A 23,299-nucleotide genomic window follows, 5' to 3' on the forward strand; every position below is an offset into this window, starting at 1 on the left:
CCCTAACCCCTAAGACCCAGAACGCCAGACCCGACCTAGCCCTAGGGTCCCAGTCAGCTGACCAGGCCCAGGTCAGCCTCTTAGTTCTGGGAGACCAGGCCCAGAGCCCATTCTCCAGGTTGGCGGGGCAGAGGGTGGGAGCTCTCACCCGGGCTCACCACCTGTGCTGTTCCCCCACTGGGCCACAGAAGCGCTATGCCTCCAGCCCTTATTCCGACGAGATCGTGGTCCAGGTGACACCAGCCCAGCAGCAGGAGGAGCCCGAGATGCTGTGGGTGACGGGCCCCGTCCTGGCAGTCATCCTCATCATCCTCATTGTCATCGCCATTCTCCTGTTCAAGAGGTGAGTGCTCCCGTGGACGGCCACCTGCCCTGGACTCTCAGGCGCTCCCTGGCCGGGTGCATACAGGCCTGGGGCAGCCACACCGGCCTGCGCCCCAGGGTGCACCCCTGGGCTCGGTGGGAAGCCAGGAGAGCAGAAGCAGTGCGTGTGCACACCCATGGGTGTGGCCCAGGTGCGATGAGCAGCCTTAGCTTCACAGAGGGCTTGTTCACGTGCATCCCCAGGCATGTCTGTGTGTCCGTCTCTGTGTTTTCAGTGGATGTGAGCCTGTCTGTCTCTCAGCTTCAAGACACGGCCTTCTCCTGGTCTCCTCCCTTCAGCACCCCCTCTGCCACCATCCCTAAATGACTCCCTGCCTGGCTCTCCTGCTCAGGCCTTGAGAGGTCCAGACCCAGCTCCAGGGCCGTGTGCCCGTGGACATTCACTTGGCAGACGTTTATTCAGTGCCTGCTGTGACCATAGCATCTGCAGCTGTCCCAGACTCAGGGTGTCTTGACCCTTCCCACAGCCCTCCCCCAGGGTCCCTAGCACAGGGGACGGGCCCATCTACCAAGTTATCAACCGGAAACCTGGGTGTCACCCTCTCCCCTCCTCCCTCTCCCTCCACCCAGTCTCCCGTGAGTCCTGCCCTGGATATCACTGGACCTGCTCCCCCCTCCCCACCGTAGGCTCCCCACGAGGTAATGCACGTGCACACGGCACGCCTCAGTCCTCTCTCGGGTAGCTGCAGTCTCCTAATCTTGGAGTCTCCCCTTCCTCTCCATCCTCCTCCCAGCCTGAAAGGTGTTTCCAAAGATTTACTTTGTCACCCTCAGCTTAACACTTCTCAGTTTTAACTAAAGAGTTTTATAGTCCGATCTCTGTAGCCTGAGGTCCATCAGATGCCTGGTCGGTCTGGCCCCTGCCGACACCCCGACATCGTCACTGAACCAGTGCAGTTCCCGGCCAGCCCGGGCTGAGCCCCCCCGCTCTGCAGCTCTCCTTCCCCCTGCCCGGGCAACTGCCATCTCATCCTTCAAGACTCCTTTCCAGGCTCTGGTGCCCACGAGGCTCTGCCGGGCCCCTCCTATACCCCTTCGCCACACTGTCCCCCACTGTGCAGTGGTGCTTCCACGGGAACGTCGCTGGGCCTGTTTCCAGCACCCAGCGCAAGGCTGTCGGTGAACGCTTGTTGATCCGTATGTCTGAACATGTTCACACACGAGTTCCTGTCCCCAGTGCCCCATCTCTCCCCGCCCCTGACCCTGACCCTTGACCTGGACCTGGTGCCTTCTTCCTGAAGTTAGCTCCTTCCTCCCAGGGTGAATAGGGACAGTCTCGCCTGGTTCAGGGCCTGGAGACCCATGGGTGGGGAACCTGAGGAGGGTTCCACACACCCATTCATCCTCCCCCCACTGCCTCTGGGTCCTGGTGTCTGCCAGGAGAGGCAGCCCCTCCCCGTGAATGCCACGTGGGTGTCATAGATGGGTCCGTAGTGTCCCCCATGTCGTGAGAGGGTCTGAGTGCTTGGCGGAAACAGTGACCGTTCCTTTCTTCTGTCCTTGCCTGTCTTTCGGGACCTAGTAAACAAGAAAGGTAGGAGTCCTTCCTTCTCTCTTCACGCGCTTCCCCCTTCACTTCTTATCCCCATGCACACTGCGGGCCCAGCAGGGAGGGGCGCTGCTTGGGCTGGAAGCCTCCTGGCCTGCGGCTGTCTGGTCAGCTTGGCAGGCGATGGGACAGGCTCTGTCACTCTCTCGACTGGTGCTCTGCACAGGGGATGCCCCTTTTCCGGGCACAGGCGAAGCACAGACCTCCACCACTTCCCCTGCAGGCACAGACTCTGAGCTCACCAGAGCCTTCCCCCAGGCTCCCAGGTCTCTGAGGTTACCTGAGCGCTGCAGGGGACAGAGTCTGGCCTATGTGCAAAGAGCACTGGCTGCAGGGCAGCGGGGAAGCGTGTGCTGCACACTCACGCACACTCGCGTAAGTTTCTTCCCCAAGCACACCTGTGTCCACCGAGCAGAAGCGGCCCCTGGATACTTGTCAGCAGCTGGACATTGCAGTCTGTCTCTCATCCTGTCCCTGTAGCCCGGGGAGCCGAGGCCAGCAAGGGAGGACTCTGCCCAGCTAGGGGGGCGCCTTCCCCGTCCCTCCCCTGCTGCTCTGCACCTCTGCCCTTGTACCGAGAGCCAGATAGCTGAGGCCCAGCTCTCTGTGATGTTTGCATATCTTAGGTGTCGTTTGCATGTTTCCTCCTGGTGGCTCCTGCTGTCTCAGCTGTGGGGCCCTTGCAGACAATAGCCACTGCCCGGCAGTGACCTGCCCTTTACGGGAAGGAGCCACAGCCTCTGCGGCCCCTTCCTTTCTCGCTGGGCTGGCCCTCTGTCCACCCCCTATTCCCGCTGCCTCCGCACCCTCCACCCTGTGTCCTCTCATGTGAAGCTGCTCTGGCCCCGGCTCCCCTGCACTCAGAGACCCCAGGCTGGGGTGGCAGGAGCAGGGCCGTGGACACAGGGCCTCTGTGGTGGCGGGCTATGCCATGCATCTCTGTTCTCCGCCTGGACCTCAGTTCTCACCAACCGCCCTTCTGCCTCTCCAGGAAAAGGACCCACTCCCCGTCGTCCAAGGATGAGCAGTCAATTGGGCTGAAGGACTCCTTGCTGGCCCACTCCTCCGACCCCGTGGAGATGCGGCGGCTCAACTACCAGACCCCAGGTAGGGTGGCCCCCTCAGCCTGCCTGCCTGCCCCACCCAGGCCTGCCGGTCTCCCCCGAGGGACCCTGGCCTCACCCTGGCCCCCATTTCCTGTTCCTCCCTTCTGCCCGTCTCCCTGTACCCATCCACTTTGATGAAGTGACCGAGGAACCCCTATATCAAGAGCTGGACAGGCACCGCAGGGCCCGGGAGCCTCTGGGGCTGGGGGGCAGCTAGCTGCTCAGACCCGACCTCGTCTTTGGTCACGCCCTCCAAGTATGGGCCCGGGACCCACACAGAGCCACATCCCAGCCCCGGGGTGGCCAGCCTCTGCACCCGTGCTCTGGTCCCTGCACACGAGAGGTTTGTTAGTGGGAAACGGCCCATCAGACCCATGTGGCGGGCTGGGGTGCCCACATCTGGCCCTTCTGGTGGCTGGCCCCAGATATCCTGTGCGAGTACAGGGACCCCGCGCAGGGCTTGGTGCCCGCCTTTCCTTCCCCGCCACTGCTACGGGGCTCTCTGGCTGCCCCTTCTACCTGAGCTGTCACTCCCTCCCTGTGCCCCAGCAGACACAGCTCAGACCTCTTCCCTGTGGGCAGGGTCGTTCCTCGGCTCCCAGATGCTGCTTCCATCATGACGCCTCCCACCCTGGGCTGGAACTGCCTCAGTGACGGAGCTCTGTGGAGCCAGGAACTGTCCTCTTCCTCTCCCATCCCATGGGTTGCGCACACGGTGGACTCTTGTTGAGCGCCTGTGAAACAAACACAAGGCAGCTGAATGAATGAGTGAACTCCAACACACAGGGTTTGTGTGTACACGAGCTGCTTATGGCTGCGTGTTAAATCACCGCAGAACTTCGTGGCTAAAAACAACAATTATGTACTATTGTCACCGTCTTCATGAGTCAGAAATCCAGACGGGAGCGTAGCAGGAGCAGCCTGTCTCTATTCCAGAATGTCTGGGCCCTCGGCCGAAAGACTCAAAAGCTGGGAGCCAGAATCATTTAGATCAGGGGTCAGCAAACTATGGCCCGAGGCCAGATGCAGCCCACCATCTGTTTCTGCAAATAAAGTTTTATTGGAACGCAGCCACGCCCATCCATTTATGTATTGTCTGTGGCTGTTTTCATACTACAAAGAAGAGCTAAGTAGGTGTGATAGACACCATATGTCCACAAAGCCAAAAATACGTACTAGCTGGCCTTTTCTAGAAAAGTTTGCTGACCCCGGAATTCTGGAGACTCATTCATTCTCATGTCTTATGGTTGACACTGCAGTCAGCTGTGAGCTCACCTGAGGTTTTCGGCTCCCCTCCTGTGGCCTGGGCTCCCTGACAACATGCTGACTGAGTTCCAAGGGCACGTGTCCTGAAAGAGAGAGAGCCAGGCTGACTTAGCAGGCTGTTGCAACCAGATGTGATCAGATCTTCAAGGAATCAAAGCTGGAGCCTGGAGGGCAGAGAAGCCTCCTCTGAGAGGGATGCCAAGCCGTGTGGGCCTTAGTCGGGCAGAGAGGGGGTGGGAGGGAACGGAGGGAACTCCCTTCTACGGCAGTAGCATGTGGGGAAGCAGCTTTCGGGCACTGTGTCCTGCGGCCCTGGAGCTGGGGTTGTTGAGAGCCCAGAGATGAGTCTGGAGGGCTAGGCCGAGGTCCGGTCACAGAGGGACCTGCACGCCAGGCTAAGGGGTTTGGACTTTGTCTTGAGGGTTCCAGGGAGGCATTACAGGTTTTCAGCAGGGCAGCAACAGGGTCAGAATTGTGCTGTAGAAACATAGCTCTGTTTGCCATGTGGAAGGCAGATTGGAAGGGGAGAACTTGGGGAGGCAGGCCGTTGAGAAGGTGCTGAGGACCTGGACGAGGCGGGTGGCAGTGGGGAGACATGAGCGAGACCTAAGCAGCAGGGCTCAGGCTTGACTCCATGTGGGGTGAGGAAATGGGGGCAGAGGTCCCAGGATGCCTCTGTGGTTGCTGGCTGAGCATTGGGGTGGGAGGGTCCAGGGAGACCTCCGCACCCACATCCTGGCTGGAACCACGGGCGTGGGGCATGCCAAGGAGCACGCAGCGGTCAACGCCTGCAAATAGATGGGCTCTCCCAGGAAGAGGGGGCGGGGGAAGAGAGCAGACGAAGGGCAGCCAGGGAAGGAGGTGAAATGTTGAGGAAGGATGGGTGAAGGATAGCCAAGGAGGAGGAGCCAGAGGGAGAGAGAACTCGGGGAGAAGAGTGTCCCAGAGGCCAGATGCGGAGGGCTGTGCAAGACAAAGGCCTTTGGCTTCGGCAGTTGGGACCTTGGAGAGCGTGTGGTGGGCGGGTCCTGGGGGCAGGAGCATTTCAGCGGGCTGAGGCCCAGTGAGTGGGGAATGAGCAAGTGGGTGTGAAGGCCCTGCTGGGGTCTGGATCCTTGTGGCTGCAGGGCCCGGGGGAAAGGGCAGGGATCTGAGAGGAGAAGGCAGGGTGGAGCACAGGCAGTCAGAGGTGGTGTTAAAAGGGATGGGGGTCCAAAAGGACAGGAGGCTGTGGCCCCGGGCGGACCGTGGGGAGGGGCACAGTGAGGGTCACCCGAGGTGCTGAGATCGGGGAACAGGACTGCTGGTGGGGAGAGGTGTCTTTGTGCACAGGGGTGGTCTGGGAGGGAACCGGTGACCAGAAGGGGTGGCGGCGATGGCAGCACTGTGCACGGCTGAGGGTTTCCTTCTCGTTTTTTTCGTTCAGCAGATGTTTATTATTTTCTCTCATAATTTAACTCTTCTTCTGAAAATGCTTCAAACGCACAGAAAAGCTGAAAGAGTGATACAGTCCCCATCTGCACATCCTCGTGTGGACTCACCCTTCTGTCTCTCACCGCACATGCCTCATCTCTCTCTCTGAAAGCACACTTCCCTTTTGCCAGTTCATCTGGAAATAGGGTCAAACTTTGATACCAGAGGGCACGAGGTTGGCTTGGACCTAGACTTCCATCATAGAAAGAGGCCCCTGAGACCGCCCAGGCTCTGGGTGGGAGATGCATCTGCTCCTCGGGGGGCAGAGGGGGCTGCGGTGGGACTGCCCCTGCGAGCCCCCAGCCCCGCACTGTGTTCAGCAGCAGTGTAACCAGAGGTTAACGGGTTTCCTTCTCTTGCCCCCCTGTTTTTGTTCTTTTTCTCTGCAGGTTCCAGTGTCCCCAGTTGCCCGAATATCTCAAGTTAGTTTTCTGCGTTCCCGTGTTTGGGGCCCACTCTGGCTTCTGTGTGTTTCCTCTACTTCTCTCACCCATCGCCTCCCTCCTTCCTTGAGTTCTTCTCTCCCCTTGCCTCTCTTTTCTCTACCTTCTCACTGCCCCGTCTTTTCATTGTCCATCCTGCTCTCTCCCCACCTTGCCCCCTTCTTCCCGCCCTGTTTTCCCTCCCGCCACTCTGTCTGTCTCTGCCTCTCGCCTCCGGTCTCAGTCCGACCTCTCTCGCATCTCAGTCCGACCCCTCTCCGGTCTCAGTCCGACCCCTTTCCCGTCTCAGTCCGACCCCTCTCCCATCTCAGTCCGACTCCTCTCCTGTCTCCCTGCCTCCCTTTCCCCACATCTCCCTCCTCCCCTTTGCTTCTCCCTCTGAGTTCTTCCACGTCTCTGCCATGTACATCGTGATCACTCCATCCACATGCTGGGTGCTGGGACAGGGACATCACCCAGCCTCCCATGGTGACTGGCACCAGTGAGGGCAGGAGCGCTGTCCAGAGGCAGGACCCGCAGGCGGGGTGCAGGCTGAAGCAGCCCAGCCCCATCCTGTCCACTGCCTTCCACCTGTGCTTCCGGCCCCGGCCTGGGAGGGGGGAGGCCTCCCATGCCTGTGGAGAACCCGCCACTCAGCACCGTGTCACACGGACATGCTCACTCGTGCTCACACCACACACCCTTCCACCTCTGTCCTCTCCCACGCCCACCCCCAGCCACTGTGTGCCCCGCCATCCCTGTCGCCGCATGTGCCGCCGTCTCCATGCCACCAGTGACGAGTGCTCCATGGTCACACGTGTCCACATGTCCACATACATGCATTGGGGCTGTCTCCACCACCCGTCTCAGGCCTCACGCTAACTCTGCCTGTGTGTGCCCTGCTTCCAGGTATGCGAGACCACCCGCCCATCCCTATCACCGACCTGGCGGACAACATCGAGCGCCTCAAAGCCAACGACGGCCTCAAGTTCTCCCAGGAATACGAGGTGAGACTTCCCCCTCACCCCCGCTTCACACCCCCCACCATGTGCCTGGCCCCAGACCGGCTCCTTTCCTGCCTCGGGCTCCAGGCTTCTCCAGAACACACACTGGAGGGGTCAGCAGTGGCCAGCAGGGAACTCAACTCCTCAGGTCTCAGGTTCTGGGCCTGACAGAGGCCCTTCCAGATCCCCAGGTCAGGACACTCAGTCACATGCCCCGATGCTAACAGAGGCAGACAGGTCTCTCTCTCTCTCTCCCTCTCTCTGTCTCTCACACACACACACACACACACAACCCCAGGTCAGTAATAACAGCTGGCATTTATGGAGAGCTTCCTGCGGGCCAGCTCTAGGCTAGGTACTTTGCATACCATTCTGCCCTCCCCACACCCTGTGAAACGGATACTGGTGTTATCCCATCTTACAGATGAGGAAGCTGAGGCTTATAGGAGGGGAAGTGACTTGCCCAAGGTCACGCAGCTGATGAGTAGTGGAATGTGTCTGTCAGCCTGTACCCTGCACATGCATGTGCTCACGGGTGTTCTCAGAGTACAGATCACAGAGACGGGGAGCTGGGGGGCCTGAATCTTGCCCCTTGGGCTGCACAAACCCTCCTGCTCAGGGCCCTCCAGGTACTCCCTTCACTCTGGCCTGGACCCTATCTGCTGGGGGCTCAGACTTCAGAGCACTGCTCCTGCCCAGAGTCAGGGCTTCCAGGCGCCCAGCTGGGGAGGTGCTTTGCTAGTGAAAGGGGTGTAAAGGAGGTGATAAGGAGAGCCCCACCTCCTCTAAGGAGCACGGGCGGAGGTGTTGTTAAGGCATCTTCTGCCTCTGCCCCACTCGGCCCCTCCAACCCCCCGCCCCACCCGTAGCGCAGCCCTGGCACAGGATGACGGGTGGGTGGATGGGTGATTGACGGGCTGGCTCCACCCTGCCTGTGAGCCCGCCCCGCTCCAATCAGATGTCCACCCTCAGCTGGGCTGCTATCGCGGGCACCAGGGCTCCCCTTCAAGGGCTGTGAACCAGGTTTCCGCAGAGGAAATTGAGCTTGGCCGGGGAACTGATGATCACCTGTGCCGCGAGGAAGGCGTGCCGCTTCTCCCTGCAGAGCGCCCACTGGGGGCCTGCTCTGCACAGCCCCGCCATGGCGGGGACAGAGCCGCTAAGGGGGGCTCCCTGCCACCAGCTCCTTACCTGGCCTGGTCTCCCGCCCACACTCATCCAGTCCCACGTCCCACGCCGCCCTTCCTCCCATGGGGCTCTGCGGCTCACTGTCCAGACTCGGTGTCCCCCGTCCACCTTCTGCCTCTTCTCTGCTCCAGTCTGCGCTCTCCTCACCACAGCCTCCTCCTCCAGGAAGCCTCCTCTGGCCACCCGGCCTGCCGAGAGCTTTCCTGCAGCCAGGATCCCATAGCTGTGTTACCTTTAACGGTCAGTCAGTCGCTCATCTGGCATCGTCGGGCACTCAGCCTGTGCTGGGTGTTGGGGGTGTGGAGGCAAGTGCCCACAGGGAGCTCAGCCAGCGGGGAGACGAGCGCCGACAGATGAGAGACACTGAATGCGACCTCATACCCTGGGGTTAAACACGCAGACGTGCGGAGGTCGGCCGGCCGACAGCACCAAGGCAAGCAGGCTGGGGGTGGGGTGTGCTGGGGTCTCGCGGAAGCAGTGCTCGCTGACCCGTGGAGAGTGACAGGCTGGCGCCAAAACCTGGAGGGCACGGTGTGCTATGCTGAGAACTTCGGGTGGTGTTCGTCTGTAAAAGGAGGGTGGTAATAGAACCTATTTCGCGGGAGGATTAGATGAGGGAATACACGCAGTGTTGAGAACAGTGCCAAGCACACGGTAAGTTTTCGCTGAGCCTCAGCTGTTACTATTATCATCTGAGGCGATGAGGAGCCATGGGAGACATTTAGCAGGGAATTGATCAACAGATCTGCATTTTATAAGGATTTTTCTGGCTGCAGGACGGAGTGGGGCCAAGCGAAGAGGCAGGGAGATGCCAAGTCTGAGCAGAGGTGGCCTGGCTGAGGCCCTGGCAGCAGGTTGGAGAGAGCTGAGGGGCTGGGAGTGATGGGATGGGGCACAGAGGAGTTTTGAGGACGACTTGCAGGTTGTGGCCGGGGCTTTGGGGTAAATGGGGACAGTGCCCTTCACTGAGATGGAGCCCCAGCAGCAGAGCCGGGTTTGCAGGGGGAGCTGATGAGCTCAGCTTGGCAAGGGTTGAGACCGAAGGAGTGTGGGATGTCCAGGTGGGATGTCCAAGGGGCTGCTGGCTATTCAGACTGGGAGCTCAGGGGAGACTCTGGGCTCCAGCTGGGGTTATGGCAGCTCCAGCATATGGGCGTAAGGTCCTGAGAGCAAGTGAACTCACCCAGGAAGGGCTGGAGAGTGCAAAGAGGGCCCAGGAATGAACTCCAGAGGAGCACTGCGTCCTGCCTATGGGAAGGAACAGCCAGAGAGGGAAGAGGAGAGCTGGGCAAGGCCGTGCAGCATTGGCCAGAGCCCCAGCAACATTGGGTCGTGCGCAGCTGGCCGCCGTTGCTTCTGCACTCATTCATTAGCTGGATTCAGGGCTTGAGGGACTTCCCTAGCCCCCACCCCACCCCGGACCACTCTCCTGGGCGAGGGGATTTGTGGTACCTTGGTCAGGGGAGTCTTCGGTCCATCGCCTTGCTGATTGGTGCCGTGCCAGCCTCTTCGCTCCGTGGCCAGGGGCGCTGGTGCTCAGCCTTCACCGGCACCATGCAGTAGAGCGGCTGGCTGTGAACCGGGAGTGAAGGCCGGATGTGGACACCACCTGGAAGGCTGGGTCTCCCTGGAGGCACTAGGTAGTCAGCTCTTGCCCCACTCCACCTGCCTCCTCCATTCCCTGCAGTCAATTGACCCTGGACAGCAGTTCACGTGGGAGAATTCAAACCTGGAGGTGAACAAGCCCAAGAACCGCTACGCCAACGTCATTGCCTACGACCACTCTCGAGTCATCCTTACCTCCATTGATGGTGAGCCGAGGGCGGGCCCCCTCCCATCCCCTTGATCTCCTCCTCGCTGGGTGACGTTTCATCCTCCAGGAGAGGCCCAAAGGTCCCAGGGTGCACCGAGGAGGTGTGGAGGGACTGGGTTGGAGGCCCCAGGGTAATGCTCTCCCATGTCCCTTCCTGCCTGTTCATAGGTGTCCCGGGGAGTGACTACATCAACGCCAACTACATCGATGGCTACCGCAAGCAGAATGCCTACATTGCCACGCAGGGCCCGCTGCCTGAGACCATGGGCGATTTCTGGAGGATGGTGTGGGAGCAGCGTACAGCCACTGTGGTCATGATGACACGGCTGGAGGAAAAGTCCCGGGTAAGGCTGTGCAGAGCCCTGCCCAGGGCGGGGGAGGGGGGTGGCAGTGGCTACTCAGCCAGCAGGAGACTTCAGACACCTTTTCCCATCCCTGTGGGAAGAAGCTCCTCAAGGGACTTGCCAAGTGCTGTTGTTTTCCTGGGGTGTCTTCGTGTCCCAGCTGCTGGACGTTCCTGGGATGTGGCATGTTCCCCATATACTAGTGGGTTCCCAGCATGTTAATATGTTGCCCCAGATGCTGTCGTTTTCCAAGAATGTTAATATGCTCCCCAGTTGCTGGCATGTTTCTGAGATGTTCGCGTGTTCCCCAGATGCTGGAGTGTAGCTGGGGCATTAACACGTCTCCTAAGTTAATTAGTGGAAAGAGCCGCTGTTATCTGTTTATGCACAGCAAAGCGTTGACTGGAACGTGAAATTTACAGAGCTTGAAAATGGTGCATAAACGTTATGGGTAAATTTGGCAGAAAATGTGCCTGGTGAAATCTGGTCACGAATAAACAATTTTCAATTACGTCCCTCGTTCCCCTGGTGAGGGCAGGGGTGGAGGCGTATCGTGAGACCACGATAGGGTTTGGTGAGGGGTGGCATAATGGATCTGAGAGCTCGGGGCTGAGGGCTAGACCTCCCACCCTGCTTCTGCCCGCCTGAGCCTTTGGGTACCTCCAAACACCCTTGCACCCTGCCCTGCTGTCCCTCTGCAGGTGAAGTGCGATCAGTACTGGCCACCCCGTGGCACCGAGACCTACGGCCTCATCCAGGTGACCCTGCTGGACACAGTGGAGCTGGCCACCTACACCGTGCGCACCTTTGCGCTCCACAAGGTATGGTCCTGCCCCCGTGCTTGTCCCCCGGCCGGGACCTATGAGGACAATGGTCTGAACATGGTGCGCTGGCGGGGAAGGGGGCGAGTGGGAGCCCGGTGTTGGAGGTCGGGGCTTGGAGGTGTGAGCGCACCATGACAGCCGGTGCCATGGGCGGCATGGATGGAAGCAGCACCCGAGCTCCTTCAGGCTGCCCCGTGTGGCTTCTGAGTCCCGTTGGAAAGCCGGGGTCTGGCCTCAGCATTGGGGCATCCTGCCCTGAGTCTGTAGAGGGTACACTCCCTGGTCACACCGTCTCTCCCCGCTCTCCTCCCCAGAGTGGCTCCAGTGAGAAGCGGGAGCTGCGTCAGTTCCAGTTCATGGCCTGGCCAGACCACGGAGTTCCCGAGTACCCGACCCCCATCCTGGCCTTCCTGCGGCGGGTCAAGGCCTGCAACCCGCTGGACGCCGGGCCCATGGTGGTGCATTGCAGGTGAGGGAGTGCCACGCCACCGGGGGGTGGGGCAGAGGCGGGGTGGGCCCCTGCCCAGGCTGAGTCCGTGTCCTGCAGTGCGGGCGTGGGCCGCACGGGCTGCTTCATCGTCATCGACGCCATGCTGGAGCGGATGAAGCATGAGAAGACGGTGGACATCTACGGCCATGTGACGTGCATGCGGTCGCAGCGCAACTACATGGTGCAGACCGAGGACCAGTACGTGTTCATCCATGAGGCACTGCTGGAGGCTGCCACGTGTGGACACACGGAGGTGCCCGCTCGCAACCTCTATGCCCACATCCAGAAGCTGGGCCAAGTGCCTCCTGGGGAAAGTGTGACTGCCATGGAGCTGGAGTTCAAGGTGGGCTCAGGGCTGGGCCTGCCTGGCTCCAGGGCCTGGACTGGGTCCCGGGGACAGTCCTTCAGGAAGCCAGGCCTGACCAGCCTCTCCCTCTCGCTAGTTGCTGGCCAGCTCCAAGGCCCACACATCCCGCTTCATCAGCGCCAACCTGCCCTGCAACAAGTTCAAGAACCGCCTGGTGAACATCATGCCCTACGAACTGACCCGTGTGTGTCTGCAACCCATCCGCGGCGTGGAGGGCTCCGACTACATCAATGCCAGCTTTCTGGATGGCTATAGGTCAGCACGCTTGTGACTGCCCACCGCGCCCACGGTAGCCAGGCCTGCTCCTGGCCGGCTGGGGGCGCAACAGAGTAGGGCCAGCCTGGAAGACCAGGGTGGGCTTCCTGGAGGAGGGGTGATCTGACCGGGGCCCCAAGGGACTAGGCAGCCATGGGGAGACTCGGGGGACAGCAGCACCTCCAGCATGTCCAGTCTTATGTCCACCCCAGACAGCAGAAGGCCTACATCGCCACGCAGGGGCCTCTGGCGGAGAGCACCGAGGACTTCTGGCGCATGCTGTGGGAGCACAACTCCACCATCATCGTCATGCTTACCAGGCTTCGGGAGATGGGCAGGGTGAGCACGCCAGCCACCCCTTCTCTATCGTGTCCTTCCTCTCCCGGCCCTGTCAGCCTCAGACCCCATTATCACCACCTGTGGCATCCTGCCCCCGAATCCTCTGAAACCCGGAGCTCCCCTCCCCACTTCTTCCCCACCTGACCCTGGGGCCGGGCCCTCTGTCCACAGGAAAAGTGCCACCAGTACTGGCCCGCGGAGCGCTCTGCTCGCTACCAGTACTTTGTCGTTGACCCGATGGCTGAGTACAACATGCCCCAGTATATCCTGCGTGAATTCAAGGTCACAGATGCCAGGGTGAGTGGACAGGGGAGTGTGTATATTTGTACGAAAGCTTGTCTGTAACGCTGCCAGAGCCCCTGTGGTGGGGCTGCCTTTGTGGTGCCCCAGCTCCGGCTGCAAGAATCGAAGGTGAGCTGTGGGCGTGCAAGCCCATTTCCCAGGGTGGCCTCGGTGTAACGACCTCAGGGTGCTTACCTGTGCTACCGCACTGTCCGCCTGCCCTGGGGGGCTGCCGCCTGAAGCTCCAGCCCTGACCCCGGCCTCTGCCACCTCTCCCAGGATGGGCAGTCGAGGACGATCCGGCAGTTCCAGTTCACAGACTGGCCAGAGCAGGGCGTGCCCAAGACGGGCGAGGGCTTCATCGACTTCATCGGGCAGGTGCACAAGACCAAGGAGCAGTTCGGGCAGGATGGGCCCATCACGGTGCACTGCAGGTGGGGCCGACCCCATGGAGGTCTGGGCGTGTGGGGGGTTGGGGGTTCGGGGGCAGGAGCCCTGACCCAGCACTGTCCCTGGGCAGTGCCGGTGTCGGCCGCACCGGGGTGTTCATCACGCTGAGCATCGTCCTGGAGCGGATGCGCTACGAGGGCGTGGTCGACATGTTCCAGACCGTGAAGACCCTGCGCACACAGCGCCCAGCCATGGTGCAGACGGAGGTATGCAGGCCACTGGCCATGCCAAAGCCAGCTCCTCACAGACACGTGCTGGGGAAGGATGGTGATGGTACACAGGGTACCATCCGGGTACACGATCTAGGGGCAGAGTGGGGGTGGCAGGGGGAAGCCCGGGCAGATGTCTGGATCTGGCCCCTGCTGCTGGCCAGCAGAGGCAGAGGCTAAGTCCATGACCCACTGGCTGCAGTGCGAGTGCCCTGGGCTGCGTGTCGGGGTATCCTCCATCGCGGTCTGCGCTGACCAGACCCCTGTCCCAGCAGGACCAGTACCAGCTGTGCTACCGCGCGGCCCTGGAGTACCTCGGCAGCTTTGACCACTATGCAACGTAACCACCGCCCCCCTCTCCTCCGCTGCCCCCACCTGGGGGCTCCGGAGGGGACCCAGCTCCTCTGAGCCATACCGACCATCATCCAGCCCTCCTGCACAGGTGCTGCTGCTGGCAGAGCACAGCCCACCGGGATCACAGCGTTTCAGGAACATTGCCACACCGAATGGAGAGCCCAGAACTGCCCTGGGCGAGGGGGTGGGCCGGCAGGCGTGCACTGAGGCCACGTCTCTGTCCACCAGGCCCGCCCCGGAGCCCCTGCGAGCTCTCTGTTCCGCTGCCGCGTTTCTCATGCTTCTTCTCGTGGGGGGGATGGGAGCAAAGCCTCCTTTTTTATACTTTAAGTGGGGTAGACAGGGATTCTAGCCTCTTCCCTCTGACTTTTCCTTTTACAAATTCTTAACTGCAGAATGGGGTTGCGGTGTAGCTTGTGTTCTCTTTTGAATTCGCTCTGGACCCTTTCTTGGTACGACTTTCACTGCTGAAGGATGGAGTGTGCCTTCCTCGTGTGTGTGGAGCTGGGGCCGCCAGCCTGCGCAGAGGCATCGCTGATCCAGTTGCTCTTCCAGCCCTTCAGACAAGATCCTGTTTTAGCCAAATGCAGGGAAACAGTTTTCTTTTTTTGGTTTAATTTCTGTTTTGTTTTTCCGTAAGAGCCTTATTTTGGGCCCCATAGACAGTGGTGGGCGGGGCGGAGGTAGGAAGCACTCATCCCCAGTCGTCTATTCCAGTGTGTGTTTAACATTCACAGCCCAGAACCACAGACGTGTCTGGGGGAGCCTGGAAAGGCATTCCTCATCACCATCGTTTGCAAAGTTTAAAGATAAAGCAAAGACAAAAAACAAACAGACAAAAAAATCCAAACAAAAAAAAACACAAGAAAAAAAGAGTCATCCCCTGGCCTCTGCTTCAAACCCCTGAGAAGGGGAGGTGGCTCCGTGTGCCTGGGATTCCCTCTGGGTCCTCAGAGCCTTGCTTTTTGTCCCCAGCATTGTGGGATGGCGTGGTGTTGGTAGGCTGTGGGTCTGGCCGTGTGGCCAAGGTGATGGGCACCAGTCAGGGTGTGTGCCATGCCCCACACACCTCTGGGCCAAGCAGGGGTGCAGCTGGCCCTTCAGGTGCATGCCAGTGGGCCTCGTAGCACACATCTGTCCTCGGAGCAGGGGCCAGATGACTCCCCTCCCTGGTTTGCAGCTGTTTTCAAAGCCCCTGAGAATCGCTCTTTTCCACTCCTTCAAAGATGCCCTCCTAAACCAATGTGGCAAGACTACTGGTACTATACTCAATCCTTATTATCTCGGCTTGCTGAGGGGCAGGGAGCCGCCTCTCCCTCTGGGCAGCACTATCTAGGTAGGTAAGTGGGGGCGGGAAGGGTGCATAGCTGTTTTAGCCGAGGGACTCGAGGCAGACGTCCCCAGATCTAAGTAGGTGGTCAGGATCAACAATCCAGGGTTGGTAATGTTGAATGAGACATTCATTTTTACCTTGTGGATGCTAGTGCTGTAGAGTTCACTGTTGTACACAGTCTGTTTTCTATTTGTTAAGAAAACTACAGCATCATTGCATAATTCTTGATGGTAATAAATTTGAATAATCAGATTTCTTACAAACCGGGCCTCTGTCTCGGCTCTTTGCGGAGTCTGGGCTCTCTAAGCCAGTCCCTAGGGGTAGGTTCTGCCGATTTCCTGCTCCTCAGGAGACAGCGAGGCTGTCCTGAGGACCTGTGAGAAGACGGCCTCCTGGCCTGGTGCCCACTTTCTGATGGGAGCCTGAAGGCTGAGCCACAGTGCGTGGAAGGAGCACCTCCCATGGGCCGCGACTCCCCGGGCCAGAAGCACACCCCCTGCCTCTCCTCACCCCCGCCATGTTCTGGGTCGCCACGTGGTGGGTACCAGGACTCCCCAGACCACACACATCCCCTTCCGTCACCTCCTCCCTCTCTTCCTCCCCTGCCATAAGGAGAAGGCTGGCACTGTGGCAGTGGAGGCCAAGAAGGTATGGAAATTGGTTAGTGAGGACTCGGATAATTCTTGCAATGTGGGTACTGGACACAGTGTGGCCGTCTGGCCCCTGGACACACAGCAACATCTGCAGTGGTCTCTCCACTGGTGATCAGATAAGTCCTACCAGGTTGTCAAACCGTATGGAACTTCTGGGGACAGAAGCCAAGCAAAACCCAGAACAAGTGAGGAAGAAAAATACATGTAGTCAGCAGTGACCAGACTAGAGAGAGTGCCACGATGAGCCCAACACAGAGGTGCTGTGGGTGCACTGAGGCAGCACCTCACCCTGCGGCAGGATCAGGGAAGGCTTCCTGGAGGAGGTGACATAAGCTGGCTTCTGAGTGTTTCATAGGGTGAGTAAGGCCTACTTTCAAAAGATGGGAACAGCATTTCCAATGGAGAGAGCAACTTGTACAAGGTCTTGGAAGCATGAAACAGACCGACAAATACGAGAAACTACAAGGAACGCACATGATCCGGGTAGGGAGACATAAGGCCAGAGGTAGGCTGGAGGCAGCTGATGGGTTTGAGGTGATTGAGAATGGGATGCAGGTGTCCCTGCTGGGTGACATGCCTCTGTACTGCGCTATGCCGCCTCCTTCGAGGCCCTCACTGCACTCTAGTGTTGCCAGCTGTCTCCCTGGGGGCCCTGAGTGACCAAGGCCTGGGATCGGGGCTCTTCTTGGCTTCCCTAGCTCCTAGCTCACTGCCGGGCATATGTCTATTTGTTAAGAAAAACAACACCATCATTGCATACTTGATGATATTAAATTTGAATAAATATTTCCTCATGAAAAAATGAGCCATTAAACATTTGCAAGTGAGGGTAGCTATCAGATTATCACTTGAGCAACAGCATACAAACTGCACCGAGCAGGCAGACCACAGGGCAGGTAAGCGCCAGTGCTGGGACCCACACGCACCTGGTTATGTCTGCTCCAGAGTCCCTGCCCTTTCTGCCGTCTGGTGTCTGCCCCCCTCCCCTTGGCTGTCACCACCCCCCTCCTCCCAACCCACTCCTCCAAGGCTCCCCATCCACCGGTCCCCAATCAGGCATCCCTTCCTCCCTCACCCCCACATCCAACTAATCACCAAACCCTGCCCATTTGGCCTCTTCTGCACCTGTTCCGTCCTCTGCATTCCCAGGACCACCGTCTCCTGCAGCCATGCCTGCTCCCTGGTCTGCCTGCCCCCAGCCCTTGCTCCAGCCAGCCCATCCTCAGCACTGCGACCAAAATGATTCTGTTGGCAGATGTGACCATGGCACTGTCCTGAGGAGACCCTGCCAGGGCCTCAGAATCGGCCCAGACTCCACAGGTTTCCGAGGCTGCAGGACCCAGCCTCTGCAGCCTTAACCATTCCTCCTCGCCCTGGGCCCCCGCCTTTCCAGTCATGACCTGGTCAACTCTTCATGCTTGCCTCAGCATTCTCTCAGCTCCAGAGCTTCCCATGAGCTATTCTGGAGCATCTCCCCCTCCACACCTCTCTAGGTGGCTAACCTGGTCCTGAGTAGTTCTTTCAGGAGCCATCCTAAATGAGGGTAGGTGACCCTGCTGTGCAAGATATTTGAAATACATATTTTTCATGTAATCCTCAAAACAATGTGTGGGGTGGGTCCTATTATGCCCATTTTGTAGATGAGAAAAATCAGGTCTCATCCACTCATTCAACAAATACTTGAGCCTTTGGGAAGGGTGAGTCACTTTAGTGCAAAGACTTCTGCCCTTGTAATGTTTATACTCTAGCAGGAGGAAATATGATGCACACAAAAAATAATAAATGTATATATAGTTTGTTAGAAAGTGATGTGTCACGAGGTGGGGGGGAACTAGAACAGGCACATGGGGAAGGTTTTGTTACTAATCAGGGTGGCCAGAGGAAGCATCATTGAAAAGATGGAATTTGAGGAAAGACTTGAAGCTGGTGAGGGATTTTGCCTAAACATCTTCGAGATGAGCATCCAGGCTGAAGGAGCACCTGGGGCGGAGGCCCTGGGTGGGAACGTGCCTGATGGGTTGAGGCGGGTGTGCCCATGACACTGTGAGCAGGACGTGAGAGAGCAGCGGGAGATGAGGTCGGAGAGGAAATGGGACAGCTTGTAGGCCAATGGGAGGACTTCGGCGGAAATCCAGGCATGGTGAGCAGTGGCCAGCAGATACTGGTACCGTCTTAGAGGCAGAACTAAGAGGATTTGCTTCTGGACTGGATGAGAGAAAGGAGTCAAGGTTGACCCCACAGTTTCAGCCTGAGCAACTGGAAGGATGAAGTTGTCATTTACCAGGATGCGGAAGCTGTGCGTGAGGGCTGAGTAACTTACTCCAGGCTCCCAGCTGGAATTGGTGGATCTGCCTGACTCCAGGGCTCTTTCCCCACTGCTACTTGCCCATAGCTAGAGACAGAGTCAGATGCACAGAGAAAAAATATATTTGGAAGGAAATACACCAAGAGTTGTGAGGTCGGGCGATATTTTTTCTTCATAATTTTCCAAATAATCTGTAAAGAATTAATATTACTCTAATTTTTAATAGAACAAAGTTTTAAAATGGTACCACCAATAATTCATTTTTGAAAACAACAAAAATCTTCCACATAGAAGTATAAAACATTAAAGTCCCCATCCTCTCCCTGCCCCCCAACTCCCTGGAGGGAGTCCCAATTTAGTCTGTATTCTTCTGTGTGTTTTCTATGAATATGCAAACATGTATATAAACTATTTTTTATACAACTATAGTCGTATTGTTCATATATTTCTGCAAATTGCCCTTTTGATTTAAGTATATTGGGGACTTAAACATGTTAGTTTTTTTAACATTTTTTAAACTGCTACATACTCTTCTGTTACAGACGTGCCATCATTTTTTAAATGGTTATCAATATAGTTTTTTATTAAAGAAAAAGTGGATGCACACGTCTTCTTTAATAAAAATAATTCAAACAGTCTTAAAGGATACAAAAGATATGCTTTCAAAAAAAATAAAAACGTTATGCTTTCCTCCCTCTTCCCTCAACTCCAGTTTCATTTCCTGGAGTTCTTTTTTTTTCTTTCTTTTCTTAAATATTTATTTGGCTGCACCGGGTCTTAGTTGCAGCATGTGGGATCTTTAGTTGCAGCATGCGGGATCTATTTCCCTGACCAGGGATTGAACCCTGGCTGCCTGCAGTGGGAGCGTGAAGTCTTAACGGCTGGACCACCAGGGAAGTCCCTCCTGGAGCTTCTGATGTTAGTTTTTCGGGTGTAAGCAGTACATCTTCAAACAGTTGAAGAGTTGCACCTTCAACTAAAGTTGCACCTTTAGTAGATATACCTGGTGAGTCCTCAATAAAACCTGTGGAATTTGGTCAATTTATGTGAGCTCCCACCTGTTCCTCCTGATTTTGTTACATATATTATTACTTTTAATTCTTTGGGGGCTCCCTCATTACTTTAACAATATATTTAAACATTTATTTCCTGATTTATCACCCTAAGCAGCATCTATTGATTACCCTCTATGAAGAACGAGAACATTAGCTCACTTTCCTTGATTCTCTCTCGTCCAGGTACCATTTTTTATTTCACAGTGTCAAGACTTATAATATTTTCTGATCTGTTAGTATAATTAAGTCTTTCATCCTAACATCGAGAACCTATAAATAGGTTCAATTTCAAATCAGTCTTTCTCTGCTTTTTTCTTTATTTCCTTCCCTCCTGGAGCGCACTCAGCTGCCTCAGTTTCTTACACAGCATGAGCCTTTTGCTTTACTTTGGAGGAGTACCTCTCACAAAAGTTTTTCTCATAGGATTATAAACTTTCTGATCTTTGTATTCCTCACAATATCTTTGTCTTACATTCACTCTCAGTTTTAACTTTTTCTGGCAAGGGCTTCTTTATTAAAAAAAAAAAAAAATTGTCCCCAGAAACTTTTAAAGATACTGTTTCTAGTTCTGAATGAAACAGTTGTTGAAGGAGGAGGCTTCTATGACACTGTTGATGTTTTGCTAATGGGTTTCTTTATCAGGTTACCCTGATGTTTGCCTGGTCTCCCACTTCGATTTTTTATTTGTAAATTCTGAACTTAAACCCAGTCCAGGCTTCTCTTGGGAAGAATGACCCCTGACTCAAGGATCTTGGGCTGTGGTTTTCTCAGCCCTGATTTCTCCATCAATCTGAGTTCATCTGCTTACTATCTTTGGAATTTTTATGTTTGAAAATACTTCGGTGTATGGTTAATGTGAGTATCTAAACTGATTTTTCCCCCCAATAATTATTTGTTTAGATCACCTTTCTCCCTGTACTGATTTGTAATGCCTCCTTTTTAATCACATATGAAGTTATTATAAGTACAGAATCTACTTCTGGGCCTCAAGTCTGTTTCATTCATCTGTCTGTCTAGTCAAAGCCAGAACTACTCATTTAACTTTTGTGGCTTTGTTTTCCTACCGAATACAGTCCCCCATCATTATATTTTTCTGTTAAAATTAATTAGTGCTAGTCCCCTGTTTTTCTTCCACTAGATATTATTTTTTGAAAATTCCATCCTCGATTTTGGTTGCAGATAAAATTGACAGCGATGTATCTGAAGAATATATGTTAACGTAAAAGAAAGAAAAGCTAGTTGGAGTCTAAATGAAGCCTAAAATTTGGGATCAGAAGTAAACTTGCTCATCCAGCCCTGCTGAGAGGGAGGAAATGCTGTCTGATGTGTGCAGCCATCCCAGTTTCTAGAACGAGGGCTGTAATGCACACAATGCAGCCTCTTAGCATCCCCAGGGTCCACAGCCTGGCACTTTAGACCGTGATGTTTTCCTTCAACAGTTGGCTCGGGCTTCCCTGGTGGCGCAGTGGTTGAGAGTCCGCCTGCCGATGCAGGCGACACGGGTTCGTGCCCCAGTCCGGGAAGATCCCACACGCAGTGGAGCGGCTGGGCCCACGAGCCGTGGCCGCTGAGCCTGCGCGTCTGGAGCCTGTGCTCCGCAACGGGAGAGGCCACAACGGTGAGAGGCCCACGTACCGCAAAAAAACAAACAAACAAAAAAAAACAGTTGGCTCATCTCTCCTTGAATCCTGTACTCGAGGTTTATCTAAATACCGTGGTTTCTTTTTTATAAATTTATTAATTTTATTTATTTTTATTTTTGGCTGCGTTGAGTCTTCGTTGTTGCGCGTGGGCTTTTCTCTGGTTGTGGCGAGCAGGGACTTCTCATTGCGGTGGCTTCTCTCGTTGTGGAGCATGGGCTCTAGGCGTGGGCTTCAGTAGTTGTGGCATGCAGGCTCAGTAGTTGTGGCTTGCAGGCTCTAGAGCGCAGGCTCAGTAGTTGTGGTGCACGGGCTTAGTTGCTCCGTGGCATATGGGATCTTCCCGGACCAGGGCTCGAACCCATGTCCCCTGCATTGGCAGGCGGATTCTTAATTGCTGGGACACCTGGGAAGCCCCTAAATACCGTGGTTTCTTAAGCACACCATGCTAAACCTTTGTAACAATCAAGGGGTTAAATCCAAAGCTTTCAAATCAATAAGAACAAAAGTAAACACCCTAATAGGAAAACGGGCATGGACACAAATAGGCAATTTACAAAAGAAGATACACAAATTCCAGTAAAACTTGGGAAGATACTCAGTCTCTCTATTAATCAAAGTGCAAATTGAAAGAACACTGAGGTACTATTGTGCGACTATCAATTTGGCAAAAGTTATGTGTTAATATGATGTGGGGATCTGAGCACTCATATATTGCTAGTGGGGATATAATCTGGTTCTACCCTTTGGGGGGAATATTTGGAATATCTATCAAAAGCCTTAAAATATACTTTACCTGTGACCCAGTGATACACATCTAAGAACGTATATAAAGGAAACGACCGTACAAATATTTTAAAAATCTCTGGGCAAAGATTCATGGCTGCATTGTTTATAATACTGGAAAGTTAGAAACAACCCCAAATATACACACACACATAAATACAGGCTTGCTCAAGTGAATATGGAGACCATCAGTATCTGCATCACCTGGGAGCATTTTAGAAACTGAATCTCAGGCCCCACCCCAGACCTACTGAATCAGGATTTGTATTTTGACAGTTCCTTAAGGCCTTTGTAAATTAGAGAAGCACTGGCAAGGATATACACTAAAATGTTAGCAGTGATTTTTCCAGGTGATGATGCTCTCTGTTTGGGTTTTTTGTTTGTTTGTTTGTTTGCAGCAATCCCCCACCCGCACCCCAACACACACGCCTTTCTGGACCTCAGCTGTAAAAAGGGAATCTCCATACTACTTTTTTCCATGCTAACAGTTGGGGCCGAGAAGGTCATAGACAGGAAAAGTTCTGAAAACTCCAGGACAAATGGGGGTCCTCCACCCACAGGTAGGACAGATTACTGCCCTCTCCCTTGGTGGTCCTCCAATACATTCTCCAAACAGCAAATCTTCCGAAGTGAAAATCTGATCCTGTCAACCCTCCTTAGAACCATTTTGTTCTCATCTAAATGTAATCCAATTTCTTATAAGGCTACAAGGTCCTGCTGGATCTGGCATCCTGTCACTCCAGAGCAATAAGGTCCAACCACGTGGTAGTGTAGTTCCCTCAGGTTCCTAGTTCTCTCTCTCTCCCATCTTTTCTTTTCACACATCATGCCCTCCCTTTGCCTGGAAACTTCTCACCCCACCACCTCGCTGACTGCCCTCTAGCCCCAGGCCTCCTGAGGCCCAGGATGTCACCTCTTCCAGGAAGCCTTCCCAGGCTGCCCAGGAATGATTAGGGGCCCCAGTAGCATAGGTGCCTGGTCTGTTGCTCCGCAATTGGGTTGTCAGATTCGTGAAGGTTGAGGCTACATTCCCACGGCCTTTGGTCTCTGCATTGAGGCGGGACATTTTGAGGCCGGGATTCAGTGACCTCCCTAAGGTGTCCACCAGCTCTGTCATTCTGCCCTGGCTCAGGTGGTTTTGACCTGGAGCAGGGCTGCTGACTGGGGCTGGATATTTTGGGGGGGTGCAGTCAGCTCCTTGGCAGGATGATGAGGAAAAGAGTTGTATCTCTCTAAGGCAGAGGACGCCCCAGGAGCGTGCCCCTCATAAACATGGGTGAGGCCCTCCAGATCGCCCCAGGGCCTGCCCCTTGATGCTCCCTGTTTTAAACGCATTTTCTAGTTTCTCTCCCTCTGACGTGTACTTTTTTCATAAAGATGTGTCCGTGGTGGACAAACACACCAGGCT

General features: G+C 55.6%; 1 protein-coding gene across 5 annotated transcripts in view; it reads left to right on the plus strand.

The window, feature by feature from the left end:
- The window catches only part of PTPRF (protein tyrosine phosphatase receptor type F), a 183,784-nt gene extending 168,046 nt beyond the window's left edge, over positions 1 to 15,738 (plus strand). For 3 of the 5 annotated variants that reach the window (XM_060021003.1, XM_060020995.1, XM_060021013.1), the window contains 15 exons: positions 189 to 343; positions 2,925 to 3,040; positions 6,168 to 6,200; positions 7,110 to 7,207; positions 10,080 to 10,203; positions 10,374 to 10,549; positions 11,251 to 11,370; positions 11,688 to 11,842; positions 11,921 to 12,206; positions 12,307 to 12,485; positions 12,698 to 12,824; positions 12,996 to 13,121; positions 13,386 to 13,540; positions 13,627 to 13,762; positions 14,041 to 15,738. In XM_060021003.1, coding sequence (XP_059876986.1) covers positions 189 to 343; positions 2,925 to 3,040; positions 6,168 to 6,200; positions 7,110 to 7,207; positions 10,080 to 10,203; positions 10,374 to 10,549; positions 11,251 to 11,370; positions 11,688 to 11,842; positions 11,921 to 12,206; positions 12,307 to 12,485; positions 12,698 to 12,824; positions 12,996 to 13,121; positions 13,386 to 13,540; positions 13,627 to 13,762; positions 14,041 to 14,109 — 2,055 coding nt within the window. In that variant the 3' untranslated portion in view covers positions 14,110 to 15,738. The remainder of the gene's footprint in view (positions 1 to 188; positions 344 to 2,924; positions 3,041 to 6,167; positions 6,201 to 7,109; positions 7,208 to 10,079; positions 10,204 to 10,373; positions 10,550 to 11,250; positions 11,371 to 11,687; positions 11,843 to 11,920; positions 12,207 to 12,306; positions 12,486 to 12,697; positions 12,825 to 12,995; positions 13,122 to 13,385; positions 13,541 to 13,626; positions 13,763 to 14,040) is intronic. The other 2 variants (XM_060021022.1, XM_060021029.1) reach the window with 1 other exon arrangement.
- Positions 15,739 to 23,299: the final 7,561 nt, after the last annotated feature.

Source organism: Delphinus delphis, chromosome 1, assembly GCF_949987515.2.
Source record: "Delphinus delphis chromosome 1, mDelDel1.2, whole genome shotgun sequence".
Taxonomy (NCBI): Eukaryota; Metazoa; Chordata; class Mammalia; order Artiodactyla; family Delphinidae; genus Delphinus; species Delphinus delphis.